The sequence below is a fragment of the Atractosteus spatula genome, chromosome 14 (genome assembly GCF_055471065.1).
Source record: "Atractosteus spatula isolate fAtrSpa1 chromosome 14, fAtrSpa1.hap1, whole genome shotgun sequence".
NCBI classification, from domain to species: domain Eukaryota; kingdom Metazoa; phylum Chordata; class Actinopteri; order Semionotiformes; family Lepisosteidae; genus Atractosteus; species Atractosteus spatula.
This window is the reverse complement of record NC_142719.1, coordinates 32,526,187-32,545,264: the sequence shown is the minus strand read 5'-3', so window position 1 is coordinate 32,545,264 and position 19,078 is coordinate 32,526,187. Positions and strand designations below refer to the sequence as shown.

Sequence of the window (19,078 nt, the reverse complement as noted above, 5' to 3'; positions counted from 1 at the left end):
GATCATGACTTTCTGCAAAATATCCTTTAGTTTTCTATTCCTGTTCTCTATATTCTAATAGAATAAATAAAAACAGTATGTGCAGATAAAGAATGCGCATTTCTGCTTTACTCAAAATTAGTCTGTGAATTTATTGTTACTTGGGTAAAAAAAAAATTTTTGCTTAGTGTTTTTACACTCTGTTTTTACAGAGTAACTTGTCAGATTTATTCTTAAAATGGCTGAAATTAAATCAGCGACTTTCTGAAGACGTGCTTTAAGCTCTCCCTAACCTTTTTTGGATAAGTCTGTAACATACGCACTTTTTCATGGAAAAATCTAAGAATGAAGCAGCAGCCGGCATGAACTGTTCTCAACAGGCCAAAGACTGTTTCAGTAAGGAGGAAGTGTGGAGGACAGGTTGATGGTACAGGCTGGAGTTATTTAGTCTAGAGGAGATCTTAATGAAGAAACTGTTTAATCACTTGGCTTTATTTGATTTTTGAATTGTCAGTTGTGTTTTATTTTATCATATGCCGATCCTGTCAGGAGGTGTCAGTGGTGTCTTTGCCGTTTAACGTGCAGTGCTGACCCCCGTGCCCACAGGAAGTGCTCTGCCAACCTGCTCTCCAATCAAGCCAGTCATCTCTATGAAGTTGCTCCAAAAGCTGGAGGAGAGACGAGTCCCTCATTGACCTCATCGTGTCATGTACCCTGGAAGTTTGCTTTGCAGGGAACTAAGACAGCCCTGATTGACTAATCCCCAAATAATCCCTGGTATGCAGATCCCATTTGTGCACTGTTGCGTAGGGACACACAGTCACAGCTGACTGGTGACATAACCCAAGTAAGACATCTGGATCACATGCACTCAGAGCCCGTGTCTACAATGGTTGAGCCAGAAGCCCTTAAAGAACTTTATAGTTTACCTTTAGCTGTGAATCACAAAAACAGTGGACAACCATTCAAGATGGCGCCATTTCTTTAAGCAGCTGCAGAAGTTTTGTCAAAAGGCTTAGCATCTGAGCCACAGACTACAGAGAGCAGAAAAATCTTTGGAGAGAGCCTTACATTTTCTTCCTCTTCAGCTTACCTACAAGAACCTTGCCCTTTTCTATAATTGAGAGGGCAGTTCAGCCTCTGATACTACCCAATCCTTGATTTATGTTAATTGTTTTAATTGGAAACATGCCCAGACATAACATACATGGAAATGTGATGCAGACAACTACAGTGACAGCATGCTGAGTGCAGTTTACTCATTTTGTAGCCTAAGCTTCATTGAAGTTACAGGGCTTCATTTCATCAATTGGCAAATTAAATGTAACATTTTCAACTCAAATGTACTTAATCATTTTTTCCTCTAGCTTTTAAAGTGCAAGGTGGGATGACTATTTTAGATCAGTTTATAATCCCTGTCATCCGGAGATTAGTTGCAAAAGCTTAGGCCCAAAAGTGTCGTTACACAAACAGAAAAAACAAAGCCCCAAAATACTGACACAACAGAAGAGAAGCAGCTGCAAGAACAAATCGTGTTTCAACTTTGTGAGTATGTATGTTATTTTAATTAGGATTCAAACAAATGTTTTCATGATTTTCATGTTCTGCTGATAAGGTGATCAGTTCAAAAATATATATGTATTTTTTTATTGGTGGATAACTTAAGAATTATTAGATGTGACATATGCAAAATTGTGATATCTCACAGATGAGCAATCCACTTAAATGAATCAGTAGAAACAAAGACATGCTTATGGGAATGTGAAGCGATTCAGAGTGGACAGTTGCTATGGCAGCATTGTGACATATAATGATAGAACCTGGGTGCAATTATCCATCGGATGTAACCTTAGTTACAATACATGCTGATTTAAGAACCTTACAGCTGTCTTGGGTCATTAAAACAATGACGTTGGTTTAGCAGACTCTATTGTGTTTGTTGTTAACTCCTGTGTTTCACACGTCTGTTGTGGATAACTCAGGAATTAGTTTGACAGGTTTACTTCACTATTGTGCACAGTCATGTTTCACGCTGAATTATATGTGAAGATGCGGAGCGGAGGCTCTGTGGCTAAGGATCTGCGCCTGTGACTACAAGGTTGCTGGTTCAAATCCCGCGGCCGGTAGAGGAATCCTACTCTGTTGGGCCCCTGAGCAAGGCCCTTAACCCCAAACCGCCACACCGTCTGTGTGTCTGTGTGGCTGACCTCCCTGTCTGTGTGTCTGTGTCTCATGGTGAAAAGCTGGGGTATGCGAAAAGACGAATGCAAGAAAGTGTATAGGGCTAATAAAGAAACATTATTATCATTATGACAGGAGCTTTGAAAGACTTTAAGAATACAAGAGGCTGGATAAAAATAAAATACGCTGGAAAGAAGATTCTAACAGGAATGAATCTCTAATACTCAAGAATTATTCTTCTAATGTTTAACGATGGAAGTGACAGCATAATACAAATCAAAATAAATGGCACTTCTAAAGCCAACGATTCTTTTCAAGCAAAATAAGTTGAAAATGAATCCATTTTGAAGCTTTTCTCTCAGTGTTTCCATATTTTAGGGCTGCTGATGATGAAAATGCAAATGTGATAAAATGCATACACTCCAGTAACTGACTTGTTGAGTATGTAAAGAGTTCAGTAAAGGTGCCAAAATTAATTTAATTCAGGACAGAATGAATGTATGACTATGTGATACCACACATTAATTGTATGAATGTGTGTTAGCTAGCAGCTATATCACCCTGAAACTCACAACTGGCAGCCCACTGAAGCTCAGAAGTGTGAGCCTGGCCAGTACCTTGATGGGAGACTTCCTGGGAAAGCTAAGCCTGCTGCTGGAAGAGGTGTTATGAGACCAGTAGGGTCTCTTACTCACAACTCCACAAGCTCACAGAAGAGCAATCCCAGGGCCTGTTGCGAGCAGAAAGTTGAGTACACACCAGCTGACTTGAGCTTACCTAAACCTGCTAGCCAACACCTCTGGCATCCTGGTCACTGGGATACTGTCAGCTAATGACAGGTCAGGCTCAAACTGTCAATGTCCAGAGGCTATACAACTGCTTCACTCTGAGAGGACAGCTCTACTGCTTGAGAAACTCACAAGCTCCTGTGTGTTGGACTGTACATTTTGTTCAAGCTTTAGGTTTTGTTCCTTTATAAAACTCATGACAAATATTTTATGAAGACGACAAAGAACCAGATAAACTAAAGGAAAGCACATGAATCCATTTCTAAGTGTAGTTAAAAATTGGCCACTGCAGTCTGTGTGTTGATTTCAAATGCTTTACGGTGGCCATATGAAATGGCATTAGAAATGTAGTGAGTATGGGTTACTGTTTCTAAGACAAATAAGAAATTCACAATAGTTTTTATTCATTCTTAAGCTACTAAGTCCTCTTTCCTTTTGGTAATAATTGCAATTCTTAAAGCAGCAGAACAGAGTGATTTTCTATACCAAAGGTGAGAATAGATTTTTATCTAGAAGATTATCCCCATAGAGATATTACATAATCTCTAACAGGTGCTTTGTCATAATACATTCAGTATTATCAACAGGTACATTATCGTAAATTGGAAATGCTAGGACCTTCAGGTTTTCTTTTGATAAATTAGATGTAGAAAAAAAGAGGACATTAACTATGCCTTGAACACTAATATTTGTAGTTTTTCGTTATCTCTTCAATGGCATATTCACCTCTGATACAGTTACCATGATAGTTTTGGAAACTTTGAAAACATTTGAACTTTTTACGTAGGTCCCTCAGATGACCCAGAGATACAGCCAGTGCCAGGTATGTTATCACAAGAAACTCTCCCGAAATCTGTTCTGCAAGATTTGTTATGAAGAAGCTGCTATGAAAACAATGTCAAAGGTACAGTAAGTCTACATTAGAGGCAGATCTGCCTTAGAGACTATATGATTCCTAAAACAATACATGAGTAAACACAATAAACAAAGATTTTCAATAGAACTACAGTACATACAATTACCACCACTCATTATTGGTTTCTTCCTAATACATTTATAATTCTTCATTTTAATGACATTCATATGTCATTAGAATGTAATAAACAATATTTTCGTTAAAGCATGTGCCTTTTGTGTGATAACTATCTGACATTGCTTAAGTTCGCTGACAAATTCCTTGCACATAGCTGTGGTGAGTAGATGGTTACAGGACATGCACTGACTGATTTTTTCCACAATAGAACTATATGAACAAAACATCACACTTTGTCTTTGCTTTTGCTGGCACGAATAAGCAAAAAAAAAAAACTGATCAAAACACACAAGCACCACAGAAATAGCCTTTAAAAACGATTCTTGTGCATTCTTTTAGAATTCTAAATTTGGCAAAGCAACCAGAAGGTCCTGGGATTTTATTGGCAACTGAACAAAAGAAAAGAGCTCAACATGCAATGAATAGCAATTCCAAAGCAAAAGTGCAATGCAAGGCATCTCAGACAGAGCAAATGGCCATTCTTGCCATGGAAGCCAAGGATATAGAGCTCTTTTCATGTAGTATTAATAAGAAAAAGGTGTGGAAGAATGAAGATGCAGGCGTAGTTTTCATCTGGCATCTGGTAGAAATCACCCAATATCTGGTTTTGTATGTTCTTCTCTTACAGAATTATTAATATTTGTCTTTAATATTCTAGAAAAAATGTTGAATCTGTAAATGCTCCAAAATTGCTTTTCAAAAAAGAAAAAAATACCTTGTTTCCATGGCAACCCTAACTTAATGCTGAGCAACAAATGAACTTGGTGACAGCTGAAACAGCTACTGGTACCAATGTGTTTTTTGTTACCATGGAAATGACCTAATTTCTTACCACCTTTGATGTTGACAGCATGTAATGAAAAAATAAGGTTTCAGGAATAATTAATAACTCTGTAATCAGAACAGCAATACCTTTTCCACATTCAATCATTCAAATTTGGAAGAAAACACCATGATCAGTCATTCCGCGGCATGAAACATTCACAATTGACACAGGATAAATGGGTTTCACATTATGCATTTAAAATAGACAACTGGTTAGAAAATGGTCAACAATGAGAGATCTTTGCACTGCATGCAGTTCTAGTGAATCTTGAATAATAAAGCTCACTGTGACACTAAAGTTAAACCAAACATTTAAGAAAAAACACAAATTATTCAGTGTGACTATATACAAACACTCAGTAAATTTCACATTGACAGTCTCTTTGTAATTTGGGTGTGTACTTAATACACTTCTATCTTCAGAGGTAGTGTGAACCTTGCAAACATCTGACAAGTGATCCTGTTAAACAAGTAATCTCTGGAACATGCTGCTGCTTGTAAAGATTTGCAGTTATTAAACTAACAACAAAGATCATGTTTTTAAACAGTTTGCTGGAAAAATGTCAACATAAAATATATCAACAGTTCTGCCAGTTTCTAGCAGACAGTTTTCCCATTACAATATCTCCCACAGCTAAGGATCAGTTACCTTTAACAACCTTTTAAGCAAACCCTACTAAAAACAGTCTAACCTGTTATGAAAATGAGAAAACGTCAGCTGCAGAAATCATATTAATGTGTGTGTATTCAGGCAAAGCCACAGTGCTGCCATAGCACAAAATCCACAGCAAGACTGAAATTAAAGGCATATGTATGTGAAAGCCTTTCATAAAATTGAACAGTTTTATTAGACAATCAATTAACCCAAACTATTAACCAGTGTACTTTTAGTTAAAAAAGCTAAGTCACTGATGCAATGCAGTTGACACCATGTTGATGTGAATATCTGGTGCTATTAAGGTAGAACAATTGTTTCTGATTGGTAGAACCTACAATATTTAATGAAAAACAAGATGAAGTATTAAATAAAATAAACAGAATTATGGATCACAAGAATATGATGAAGAAAGGAAGATTGGGAGGAATTTGCTTGTTAAATTTTTCTTAATGCACTGACATTCAAAAATGTATTCAGGATCCTCTGTCAATGTCAATAAAGCATGATCCTTACCAAAGCTTGCTCTATCAGCAGACAAAAGAGGATGGCATTTCCTACTTCTCTAAGGCTCTGGAACACATCTGTCTTCAGCTCTGCGTATTCTATGATGTCTTTCAGCTGGTGATGGAAAAACTCCAGAATACCTAGAATATATTTTAATGTAAGTAGAAACAGAGACAGAAAAGAAATAGGGGGTCTCTCTGGTGTTCACTTAGCATGTATGGAAAATGAGTAAAAAGGGAACAACACAGTTATTTGGTTTATTAAGTTGCATCAGCCTAACCTTGGTTTTGAAGGTTAATGCTAATGGAAGCTAATACAATTTCTAGTACTGCTTTACTATTTACAGCACATGCATTAGTAGGGAAAGAGCACTGGAACCAGGAGATAAAAAAGCAACATCATTTCAGAAAGAGATTCCATATTCAAGGAAGATGAAATAGGTCAACAGAAGTACAAAGGGTTTCATTTGGTACTGAGTCAGTCCCAATAGTAAAAGGGCAATTCCCCAGTGATGCAGTATACAGTTGACTAATCCTGGGAAAGATTCAATGTTGGTAATATTACTGTGGGCTATACAAGAAAAAGAACACATGGCATTGTATTTCACCTGGAGATCCATATTCGTGCCTCGGCAGACGACAGATTTTTGGCATTACTTCTATCAGGGTTTTCACATACTGAAGGATAGTGCCCTGCAGCTGCAACAGGATAAAGATGAAAAGGGTCAAAATGAAAGAATGTCCAGAAAATTACAAATGCACCTTTTTGGCAGTCACTGTCATATGCAGTTCAATTTGCACACCTGGCGCATGCAGTTGATAATTTGTACGAGCTGAATTCATTCTGGACAGTTCTTTCTTTGGTCACTGTCAAAGCTGTTGAGCTATAAATCCATTGTCCCTGACATCAGACTTTCGGGCTAGTCCACCACTCTGGCTACAATGGTCAAATTTACAACTTTGAGGTGCCAAGTCTGTAAAGTTGCCATATGAACGCCTTAAGGAAACACTCAAACATTACCAGACTTTTGACAATCTTCAAGAGTTCCTCCATCACCACAGCGATCCCCTGGTACCCTAGTAAGCGGCAAATAGTCTTGAAGTGAGGGGGACCCACAAAGTTCCGATAGGAACTGTAGATGTGGGAATAAGCAATGTTCAGGGGCTAAAAAAGGAGAAACACCGCAATAAAAATGTGTTTTGCTCGCAGCTGCATTGCAAACAAGCGTGTGAACATCCTTAAAAGATACAAAGATCATTTCCCAGAGATCTGTGCAAAACAAGTCAAGGTATGCCTGCCTCTGCTTTTTTTCCACAATTCTAAAACAAGAGATGACGAATGATTATCATGCTTATGTGTTTACTGTACTCTTAGGGGAAAAGGTATTTCGCTTTCAGTCTCAAAAAGTAAGCAGATCTTCAGTACCCAATGACTTTGAATGCCGTGAAGTACCAACCTTTGAGCCATAAAGATAGTATGGCTGGACATTAGCAGGTTTGTCTCTTTGTGGCTCTTGGGTGAAAGGAATTGCAGTCCGTACAAATCTAAGGGAAAAAGCAAATATTTCAGAATTCAGTCATAAATGTTTATGAACATGGCTTTAACCAATACATGATCATCAAGCCGAGAGATTTTTGGTATCCACTATTACTATTACAGATAAAACATTATAAATAGTTTAAGTAGGGAGCTGCGTCAGCCTGCACAGGCTGCAAAGGAACAAGTAAAGGTATATTCCAAGCTGACAAGAGAAGAAAAGAGACAACGTTCCCGAGCCACATGAAGAAGGCTCCACAGCCGAAATGTTGTCTCTTTTCTTCTCTTGTCAGCTTGGAATAAACCTTTACCTGTTCCTTTGCAAACATTATAAATTATTCTGACCACAGGTAACAGAGACTCGTTTAAAAAAAATCTCTTTCAAATAGTACAAAATTTAAAGAAGGAAGTGTTCTTTTCCAGCATGTTGTTAACTGCAGTGAGCTTGGATGTGCGTGTGACAGTAAGTATCTTTACCCAAGTACATCCCCAACTTTAAACAGGGCAAAATTAATTCATTGACGGAATAGATAAATTCTACAAATTTCAAATCAAGCACAAAATCTTTAATCTACTTTGTGAAAGTACTGTCAGTCTCCATGTTGTCGCAAACCGCTGGTCTTGCCACAGGCGAGAGCGAGAGTTCCCATGAATTGCGATGTGAAGCTGCCTTTCCTGCTCACTAGTCACTGTAATGACTAATGTAATGTGATGTGCGAGCGAATAAATACAGGCTGTGCAGCAGATATTTCACCGCAGAATGTTTCTGTGATCTGCATGCAGAGTTAACAAGTTAATTCTATTTATCTGCAAGTCCATCTTGAAGCTGAGAGCAATAATTCTTTTGGATTAAAAGAGATGCATTCGCAGGCCTGCTTCTTTACAATTTAATAAGGCTGCTTCATATCACGGGAAGTTTTGTTGCCTCATTCTAAATCACAGTATACAGTGCTGCGCATAATGTACCTGGAAATTTTGTGTATTTTGTGTGGGTTTTGCAAGTTACCATGTACATTTTACATTTATTGTGGTTTGAAATGCAATCAATACTGATTCTTTCTAACCCCGAAATAAAAGAATAGCGTCGCAGTTCCCCTTTAAAAGAGAAGCACGGACCTGTTGGTGGAACCGTTGTAGCAATAGTTGGGCAGGAAGTCGAAATTCAGTTCCCAGAACACATGGAGAGTGATGCGGCCATAGGGAGCCGAGACGTTGTGGTTAGCCTCTCTGAACATGGCATCGAAGCTGTCCAGAGTCATGTGCTTCGACAGCAGCCGATGAGTCAGTCGATTGATCTCCATCAACCACTCCAGCTCCTATAAGACGTTAATAAAGAATAAAACTCCACACACGGTTTGCACAGCCTATCCGGAGCGCTGACTGTGACTAGCAAGACTGTTATACACTTCCTTGCAAGTTTTAAAAGCCAAACAGCAATTCCCTGAATATGCCACAGACCAAACTGCATAGGAAAACAATTCAAGAGCATTACTGACTTAGTTTTTTTTATTGTTAACATTGACATTTATTTATGATAAACAAAATACAAACAAGTTTCTGCTTGTTCCTTTACCTACAAGACAAGTCATTATGCCGTATCTCTATATACTGTATACTGTATTTTCATAAATGTCCGAGTCCCACAAACCTTTCCCTGTCACAACAGGAAAAGTAATATTTCATGTGTGCTAAGGCCTCTTACCACAATGGAGGTGAGATCTTCACTCTCAAAGCGGCTGATTGCTTGATCCAGGGATTTGTACATAGCAGCTGATATTCTCTGTGTAATTAATCTGTTCAGATCAATTGATCTTCCTAGAAGCTGGAGAGCAGAACAGAGGAAAAGGTAAGGCTTGAAACTGCTTAGGTTTCCTTTTATTTAGAAAGTTGTTTATTAAAAAGAAAAGGACATCCTTGCTTACATTTTTTAACTTTATTCTTCAAGTGTTGTATTTAAACAGTTACTCATTTAGTAATTAAGCAGCAAACTGCAAGAGTTAATTATGTGGTGCAATTCTAAGTAAAAAGTTTAAAAATATTGTAATTATTTTGCCTTATCTTATTCCAAATGTCTGTATTTGTATAGCACACATTTTATAATATTCTTGCAGATGAATATTTCAACTGCAAAACTGTATACCTGAACATGTCTCTGCTTCAACAATGTCTCGTAGCGATTGGATGGAGGATATGGGATAATAACTCCATAGTTTTTGCATTCAGCTCTGAATCTCTTATCAAGGAGAACACTGAAAGACAAAAAATTCAATTGTTTCATTATCATTCCATGAATATTTATCCCCACAACTTTCAACAGTTGTATGCTGTATACTTCATGAATGAATGGGAATTTGTGCAATAATATTTGGATTTTTATTTTTTTACTAGGTCAGGCCTTGATAGGCTTCTAAGTTCATAGCACTAAGCAATACCCAACATCACAAAAATAACCCACTCACCAGCCCCAACATACATCAATTTACAAAAACCATACCTGCCAGCCATTGCTTTGTAATAGGCAAATATCTGGTCTGCCAACTTGTAGACAAATTGATCAAAACAAAGATTCACCTGAAACAAAGAATATTTTCAGTATCAGGCATGAACTAGCTTCATCTTCATTTAAAATGGACGAAATGAAAAATAAGATGGATGTCACTTGAAAAAGCTACAAAACTCTGCACATTAATCTTAAAAGTAAGGGGAAAAACTAAAAAAATGTAGCCAGGAAACTGATGACTATCTTGCTTGCTGTTTACCAGTTTCTAATTGGAAATTAAGCATCTTAATTTATGATGGCTTCACAATAAAATAAATACCTCTGCTTCAATTTCATCGTAAAGGAACTGCTTCTTAAATTTTGTCAGAGCGTAGTATCCACTGTCATTGTAAAGGTCCAGTGGGTAAAGAACATATCTAGATAAAACAGAAGATTGAAAAGAGTTAAATGTAATTGCTTGTTCACAGGGGCTTTCCAAAATAATCTGTTTATTCACATCAAAGTCGACTTTCTGTGACCCTTATGGTTCTGAAAGGCTTTTATCCCCATTCAACAACAGTGTGAGTGTGTGAACTCCTGGTGTGTGTGTGTGTCTCTATGTGTTTGTGTGGAGGGGTTGCCAGGCCACCACTATGGCCTGAGCGTTCTGGCGCACTATGGCTGCCGTCGCATCATCCAGGTGGATGCTGCACATTGGTGATGGTGGAGGGGAGTCCCCATTACCTGTAAAGTGCTTTGAGTGGAGTGTCCAGAAAAGCGCTATATAAGTGTAAGCAATTATTATTATTATTATTATGGCAGAAAAAAAGATCTTGACTTCTGTTTGAAAAATGGTCTTCAAAAACAGCTACCACTTCCAGACATTCAACTGAAAAAGATGTAGTCTGGCTCAAATAAAACATACAGGAAACAACTCGAATGAATTCTATAAAAACACAAGACAGGTGGGAGGGGGTTATCTGGTGAATTTATTCAGTTCCATCTTAAAAGTAACCTTTAAACTTTGCCATTTTATGGGACCTTACCAAAACATTCTATCCTGACACAACTAGCTTACAATGTATTCAAAACACAGAGCCATGTCATGGGAAGATACTTATTATGGGGAAGACATTTGGCTTACTCCATCATGGAAGGTTCCTTGGTCTCGAGAATGTGATCTGTTAAAATCCAGGGCATCGACATCTCAATAGGGAACTGAATTCTTCGTCCCATTGTGAGCTCCAAGAAGAACTCTCGGAACCAGAGCTGGGACAGATCACAGCATTGCTGGAGAGCTTCTGCACATGCCAAAACAAACAGGTAAAACATTACAGCTTTAGAACAACATAGCCTTCATTTCAAAACTCCTTCTAACACCAAGGTGAGCCAGTTTAAGCAGAAAAATGCAACAATCTAATCTAAATTAAACAGTGAACAGAGGCATTGTATTACAATAAAGTGGAAACTTACAAGTAAGGAAAAGCATACTTTAGAAAATAATAAATTAGTAGAAACAGCAATAATATACTATACACACAAAGGAATGTACAGTACACAGTTTAATGGTTAAATATTTTCTCTTACAATAACACAGGCCTAAAGATAAGAGCTGCAAAAGAGGATTAGAAAAAATCCAAAAGCCTACCACTGAAGTTAAGCAGATGAGTGAAGAAAAAGGACTGCTTGTGGAAATCTTCGATGGCAAGGACTATGGGCCCATCCAGGCTGCTTCGTAGAGTTTTTTTAGATCCACTCTTGTCAGCAATGAGAGACTCTAACATGGTTCTCACCATGTAAAGCTAAAAAGAAAAACGCATAACCTTTTGAGTACCTCTGGTGCTTTAGTCAAGACATTGAGTCATGGCTTCAGAGCCTTACCATTCAGTCGAAGTCACTTCATTCCTTTATAATCCCTCACATTTTCAAACCAGTTTTTTTTTTAAATTTGCACAGAAAGTGAAAGTTATTAAACCCTCCTCAAGAATAATAGTGGTACCTTATTGCCATGCATTGCACAAGCATGTGATACTGCTCACCCAGTCAGGCAGAAGAAAAGAGCTGTTCACTGTTAATAACCTGATTTTAAGAAAACTTGCAAATGAGTGTTCTCTCTTTTATTGTCAAAAAGTAGAAACTTTAGCAAGTATGTGACTGTGCTAAACCAAATGATAACAACTTCTAAATACATATTATTTATAAATTTATATTATTTCTAGCCAGGGCATAATACTTCAGGGTAATATACTGTATATATAATACATCAGTGTCTGGTACTTACGGAGCCTTATAGTCACTCTGCTACTAACAAACCACATTTAGACAGAAACCGGTCCAGATCAAAGCATCAATTCAAAGCACATACTGATTTGAGTGGAAACTCCAGATTACTCATCACTGATTTAATATTCTATAAAATTCTTAATAAATCTATATTTAATAATATAGATTTAAACACTAATATTTCGATTGAGGAGTCAGCTTACTTGGGTGCTAGAAGGTCCAACAGCACGTCGGGGAACTTTTATATCGAAGCCCCCTTTGGGGTCCTTCTCCCCCCGCAGACAGGGATCGTTGGGGGGCTCTCTTGCTCCCTCCCAGTCACATATCGTTTTCCGAATCGCCTGAAGAACACTAAAAAGCACAGAGGAAGACCGCTGGTGAAGAATGAGTCGCGAAAAAATAAAGAAACCCAGAAAGGAATTAACATCTTTCATGGTGGAGAGAAGGGGGCACGTAGCTCAGGGAGGAGGAGGAGGAATGACGAAGAGACAAAGATTTAGAGGAAGGCATAGTGGGTCACAGCAGGAGTGGGTTGAAGAGGTTCAAGTAGGGAGCTGTGTCGGCATGCGTTGGCTGCAAAGGAACAAGTAAAGATTTATTCCAGGGTGAAAAGAGAAAAGACACAACGTTTCGGCTGTGGAGCCTTCTTCAGGTGTGTCTTTCTTAATGTCTTTCTACTTGGAGGGGGACTTTTTTTTCATTTCAGGTTGGGGGAAAAAAACAAAACATTTTTGTTTTCAGAGAAGTCCCCTACCTAATGAGCACATTCTTCTTCTTTCGCACAGCCTGGCGCAGGGGCTCTCTGAGAGTCATCTGGGCGAAGTCCTGCAGGGCAGCATAGATGGTGTTTCGGATGGCCTGGTTGAAGACGCTCTCCATTCTGCCCATCAGGACCTGCAGGCCTTTGATCATAGCGATCACCTGGGAATGCCAAACACAAGCTCCTTCCATTACCAGGGGTCACTGGTAGTGATGAAACCCAACAGCCCCCCTGCCATTCGTAGACTTCAGTGTGTTATACATTGAACAATAAATTACAGATATGTGCACATGAAAGAAAGTTTAATATTTAAATACCAGGAACAGGTCATGGGATCAAATTGCATGTGAAGCATTTTGGACACTGTCACAAAAAACCAAAGTATTCTTATTGCTCTCGTTACTTACCAAGGCAACCGTCAGAAAGCTAAGCATTTCATTCACGGAGCCCTAAGTCATACAATGAGTCTTTTGCCACAGCATTATTCATTTTTTATAGCCAACAAATGAGATATAATAATTACTTGGCAATGCAGTCACAGCACTTTTGTACTCGTCATAAAACTACAAAGGCAGAGAAGACACTAGTAGTATATTTATACTCTGTAAAGTAACAACGGATTCTCAATTTTAAAAAAACATCTGAGTGAACCTTAAATGCATAATTAGTAAATGTAAATCTTTTAATTATTAATTATCATTTTCCTGCTATTTAAAAAAATATTTTTTAATTTTAATAAGAGAAGCATGGTTAGATATTGTAATTCCTATAATTATATTGGGGTTTTTCTCTGCATTGTGGTTTTATTGAGGGCAAACTCACTGTCTAACAAGGATAGCAAACCATTCTCACCTCAACTAGAGCAAACTTCTCCTCACTCGTGTAGTTGTAACGGGTGGCCCTTTCATACTCCTCCGCAGTGCCCGGGCAGTCCTTATTGCAGAATTTATCAGTGGGATGGACAAGTTTCCATGAGTACTGAATGAGGAAGAGGCAGGGAAAATCACAGTGTTACCCAGCTGATCATTTCAGCTGTCACATGAATTATAGACGAAGCACTAGTACACTGACTGTGAGAGCTGCCAGCCCAGTCCGCCATCTCACACAGACAGGACAGGCGGTCTTTTGCGCTGCGTGTGCAGCGAAAATATTTGCTAATCCATCCATCTCTACTAAGGAAACAGTGTGACACTTCAGGACCAGTTACCTACCACTTCCATAACATGGGTGCTCCATTTTGAAAGGAGCTGCAGGCCTCTGAGTGCCAAGTCAAAGAGCTCTCTGTACTCCTCATCTGATTTCTGGCTGTCCAGCCCCGAGCCTGTCACTACCTGTCGACAGCACCAGAGAAAGGGCTAGTAGAGGTGGGAGTCCATTGCTGAACAAACGTCATGACAGGCAGTTTGTTCATACAAATGAATGAATGTTTTACAATAAAGTTCTGAATTGGGAGTGTTAATGGATCTTTATGGGACAGAATATTTTAAGTATATAAAGTACATGCAGGTTGAAGGACTGAAGGATTTAGACCTGTATACATTTATACAAAATGTGGTGATTTTAGAAATAAACGTATTGTTATTACACTTCAAATTCTTGGACAGCAATGTATAGCGCACTAAAATCCAAAAGATTTGCATTAAAATTTTTGCACAAAGAAACTTTCGGGGGTTTTGGAAGGAAATCTGCAGTCACTTTTGCAGATAGAAAAGCTGCAGATTTACAGTATAACCAGAGAAGAAGGACGTTGCTCTCTTTGGAACAGAAAGCTGATGGAGCCTTCATTGCTGTACTCCACACTTATCAGTAAATCAGTGTGAAGAGCCTGCAGTTTTTCTTCCCTCCACTGGCTGCCGAACAGTACTGCAGGACTTCAGCACTGTTAAAACGCTATCATCGACTAATGCGATTTGAAATGTTGTTGGCTAAAAGCAGCATCAGTGAATTAGCCCGGTTGAAATGATTGCTGTAATGTAATGTTCTGGCTTGCGTCTAACTGAGAAAGAATACACGCAGTCCAAGACTGAGGAGCACTCGTCACTCACGGACCTCGCTGTTGCTGTAGCGGGCCAGTTCGGAGATGAATCGGATATGATCATCCCTGATCTGGACCATTTGCTCACACAGGTTGTACTGGGGGCTGATGCTGCTCTGAGTACAAGTCCATCTAAGGGAGGAGAAGGGAGAGCAAATTGGAGGGCTTTTTTTTTCATTCCAAATTTTTCAGAAATGGAAATAAAAAAGCCCGCGGTAGCCACCAGCTCAAAAAATAAAAACGCAAGCCCCCCTGAGTCCCCAGAAGGTGGAAAGGCTGTGAGGGGGCTCACACCCTTAATCGCTGAAAGGCAAAAAAAAAACAGATATGTACCATTTTCAGCTCGGGCTGTTCAACTTACACACCACCCTGGACAGAATTTGAAAAAAACAAAACAGTACGTTTTTCTGCTCTAGGATCGATATTGTTCATTTCTTAATATTTGTATATGTTATAAAATATATATATGTTTTAATATTTTATATTGTTAATGTTTCATTTTGTGTTCTGATACCTTATGACCTTAAAGCTTTCATACATAAACTATTTTCTTACTACATAATAGTATCCCACCAAATTACAACAACATCAAGCTGTGCTATATGGAAACTAGATATTTCAGGAGGTTTGAGGTACAGTACACATCGTGAACCCAAGAAAACACAGGATAGCTGTTTGCTGATGTGTTAAAAACTCCTCTTCACTTGAATTAAACAACTGAACTGCAAAACATGTCAATGGATTACAAACAGATATACTAAGGCAACAAATTCTGTTGTAGAGGAAAAAATGACTCACTTGGATTTGTTCTCTTCATAATGGGCACTGGTCTCAATGTATCTGGACAACTCAATCTGCATGTCTCCAAACAGAGGGACTACCTGCAACTGCTAGTAAAATAAAGTATACTAATAATAAGAGGAATAAGCAAAAGCCAAATGGGTACATGTGAAATGAGCACAGCAGTTTCCAAAAACATGGGTTTTGCTTTAAAATAAATTCAAGAGAGTTAAGTAGGACTTGCTGGCTCAACAGACATGCCTCATGAATACCTGAGTGTTAGTTAAACCAGAAGACATCCCAGAAGACACAAACATTATATTAAAAAATAATACAGGAGAATGTCAGATCAAACTCTAGATGTTAAGGAAACAAGAATTCAGCGTTAGACGATCAGTGAAGGAATAATTGGCTTGCTGCGATAACACACAGAAATCTGGGAGCACACAACATACCAATGTCGACAGATGGCAGCCCTGGTGTCTTTGTAACAAGTGAAGACAAAAGAAATGTTTCATAACTCATTTATGCAATGCTCTTTATTAGTTCAAGGGGAAATGATAAGAGGGTGCCTAATTTACTGGGCTGTGGTACTTACTTTTTAAGGTCATTTTGAGATTAAAAAGTATATATTTTTTATTTTTTTCTTAAAAAAATGTCATGAAACATGGATATTGATAAACACATATATGTCGTGTAAATGACCAGATCTACTGTATACGTTTCAGTGATTAACCAACAAAGTCTCACCTTAAAGAACTTGTCGATTTTGCTAAGGTTTATCCTCTTTTTGGCATCCAGTTTGTAAATGTTACTGACGTTGCCATCCATCAGGTACAGACCAAACCCCATCACCTAGATCAGAAAGATTTGAATGACCTAGTAAAAACCACGTGACAGTGGAGAAAATGGCAGTGGCCGACAAACTAGTGATTCCTGTGTAACTGCCTGCTGAAAACACAGCAACAAAAAAATAATCACTCCATTTTAGGTTAACAGAATGACCTAAATGGATGCTGAGGATCACTGCTTGCTAATAAGTGCCACCTTGTGTTCAATTCGCATGTTGATATCAAATCCAACCAATTTATCTACAACAGAAATGCCCTGGTATCCTTAACAACACTCATGAATCTGTTCTAGAAAGTCATTAAAAATCTTGTATTCTGATAAGCAGATATAAATAAAGCTCTTTAGCTTTTATTTACCCTAGATAAATTTGGGAAATATTTATTTCTGAAAAGAATGTGGAATTCAACAATACGAATATAATGGTATGCATTTAAGAAGTCTTCGGTAACAATGTGATGTTAAAGAAAAGATTAAGGACAGTTGGCTGGGGAGATTAAAACACAGGAATGTGAGCAAAACCAATAATGTGTGTACAGGCAGTATTCTAAAACAAGATATTTCCTACCTTTAAAAGCATGTGTTTCTCACTGGGTGTCAGGTACATCTTGTTTTCATAATAGTCCACACAAATATTTACAATATCTGCCAGCAGCTCCTCATAACCAGGGATGACTTCAAGCTGCTGGTGGAGACACTGCAAGGGGAACAAGCAGCACCCAGCTTTGAGGTTGGGCTTTGGTAATTAATAATAAAAACACTGTAGCAAACACTAACGAACACGACGCAATGACCTTCAATGGGTACAGTTTTGGGAATTACAGAGGATTAGTTTGGAGGATGAGAGAAGAGCAAGGAATGAAGAACAAGGCAGGATGAAAAAGTATACCTGTGTTATTCTGTTGTGGTTGGCCAGAAACATGGAGAGGTTCTGGGATTCCTGAATTGACTGAGGGTCGGCCATTTTTCTTAAAAACTGGGCAGCTCTGCAAATAATACATGAAATCATTTTTCTCCCTTAATTAGTTGTCAAACAGGATGTAATGATGTGACATGATCATTTTTTTCTGTCACAGAAACAACACCTTTGTATGTCCTGAATAATGGAAAGTAGGTAAACTAGTTAGCACACAAATAATTTTAGACTTCAGCTATGACATATTCACAGAAATACACTGCCTGCCTGGCCTGTTGTCTCAGTGCTACTGTAGCAATGTGTTATGAAGGGCTCACCTCTTATAGGCTGAGTGGTCATTTTTCACACTGCATTTCATGTTTTTCAGTTCATCCAGCACAGCAAACATGTTAATGAACTTCCCCAGGGTCAGGAGATAGGCCTCTGAGACAAAGTCTTTCCTCCTTTCTGCGTGACACAGGCGTTTCACCTCACTGCAGAACCGCTCAATTGCTTTGCGCTAACAGGACATAAAAAAGGGAAAAGAACCAAGACTTTAAATGTTATTATTTATTATACATCAATGTCTTTATTTTTCTGTTCTGTTAAGGACAATCAGTTATATTTCATAAGTCACCTTTAACCTTATTGCAAACAATATGCTTTAATCACCAGCGAAAGGGAAGTTCTCACATCTGTTTAGTTTCTGCTGGCTTACGAGTTTTTCGTTTGGAATTATACTAGCATATCTGAACACCATTATTCATAAAATAGAAAAGCGAAGGTTTAAAGTGTAAAACTGCCTTAAATGTCTCATGTTTGGGCTGTGTAGTCTCAAAACTCTCACTAAGCAAAGTCAGTTTTGATGCATGGATGCTGGCCACAAATCTGACTTCATGTCAGTCAAATCAAGACAGCTGAGGTCCAAAACAAACATTCACCATCTGTGTATTCATGTCAAAGACTCGAAGAAACAACACACAGGGAAATAATGCAAAGAGATCACCAGAAGTGCTGTCACAGAGACCAAGAAGCTTTTATCTTAATGGGCTACATCCCACATCCTTTATCATCATCACCACTATCTTACTGTATTTATTTCCTTTGCTGGCTTTACCTGAAAGTACATGAACTTCATCAGCTTGGTGACTTCCGGCTCAAGCACCTCCACTGTCTTCTCGTAGATCTCCACTCGGTTGGGCTGCTCGTTACACTTGACCTGCACAGGGCACACATCAGCTCTCATAGGTGATTTTTTCGGGGTTCAAGAGACTTTTTTTTCCTAGTTTGTGAAATGTCTTTATACCACCACAAGGGGGCTGTAGACGTGTTTGTCTGGGTAACATCTATTGCATTTGAAACATATTGAAACATTAAAAGCAGTCTTTGTCATTTTTGCAGTTCCAAGCAGACTAAACATAGACAAATCAAGGCACTATGCAACTACACTGAACTGTTTCCAGCATGTTACAGTTAAGAAGGAATCAACTATT

The 19,078-nt window shown here is 38.4% G+C and overlaps 1 protein-coding gene across 1 annotated transcript in view; it reads right to left on the bottom strand.

Moving 5' to 3' along the window:
* cyfip2 (cytoplasmic FMR1 interacting protein 2) overlaps positions 1-19,078 on the bottom strand; it is a 43,268-nt gene that overhangs the window by 11,242 nt on the left and 12,948 nt on the right. Inside the window, exons 5-26 of the mRNA XM_088932720.1 lie at positions 18,703-18,804; positions 17,924-18,105; positions 17,580-17,676; positions 17,259-17,387; positions 16,592-16,696; positions 15,860-15,951; positions 15,076-15,193; positions 14,238-14,357; positions 13,879-14,004; positions 13,021-13,187; positions 12,470-12,617; positions 11,632-11,785; positions 11,128-11,284; positions 10,324-10,420; positions 9,999-10,075; positions 9,645-9,753; positions 9,207-9,326; positions 8,621-8,820; positions 7,425-7,512; positions 6,989-7,132; positions 6,576-6,666; positions 5,978-6,108 (exon numbers count right to left, since the gene is read on the bottom strand). Of these exons, the coding sequence (XP_088788846.1) occupies positions 5,978-6,108; positions 6,576-6,666; positions 6,989-7,132; positions 7,425-7,512; positions 8,621-8,820; positions 9,207-9,326; positions 9,645-9,753; positions 9,999-10,075; positions 10,324-10,420; positions 11,128-11,284; positions 11,632-11,785; positions 12,470-12,617; positions 13,021-13,187; positions 13,879-14,004; positions 14,238-14,357; positions 15,076-15,193; positions 15,860-15,951; positions 16,592-16,696; positions 17,259-17,387; positions 17,580-17,676; positions 17,924-18,105; positions 18,703-18,804 (2,754 nt within the window). The remainder of the gene's footprint in view (positions 1-5,977; positions 6,109-6,575; positions 6,667-6,988; positions 7,133-7,424; positions 7,513-8,620; positions 8,821-9,206; positions 9,327-9,644; positions 9,754-9,998; positions 10,076-10,323; positions 10,421-11,127; positions 11,285-11,631; positions 11,786-12,469; positions 12,618-13,020; positions 13,188-13,878; positions 14,005-14,237; positions 14,358-15,075; positions 15,194-15,859; positions 15,952-16,591; positions 16,697-17,258; positions 17,388-17,579; positions 17,677-17,923; positions 18,106-18,702; positions 18,805-19,078) is intronic.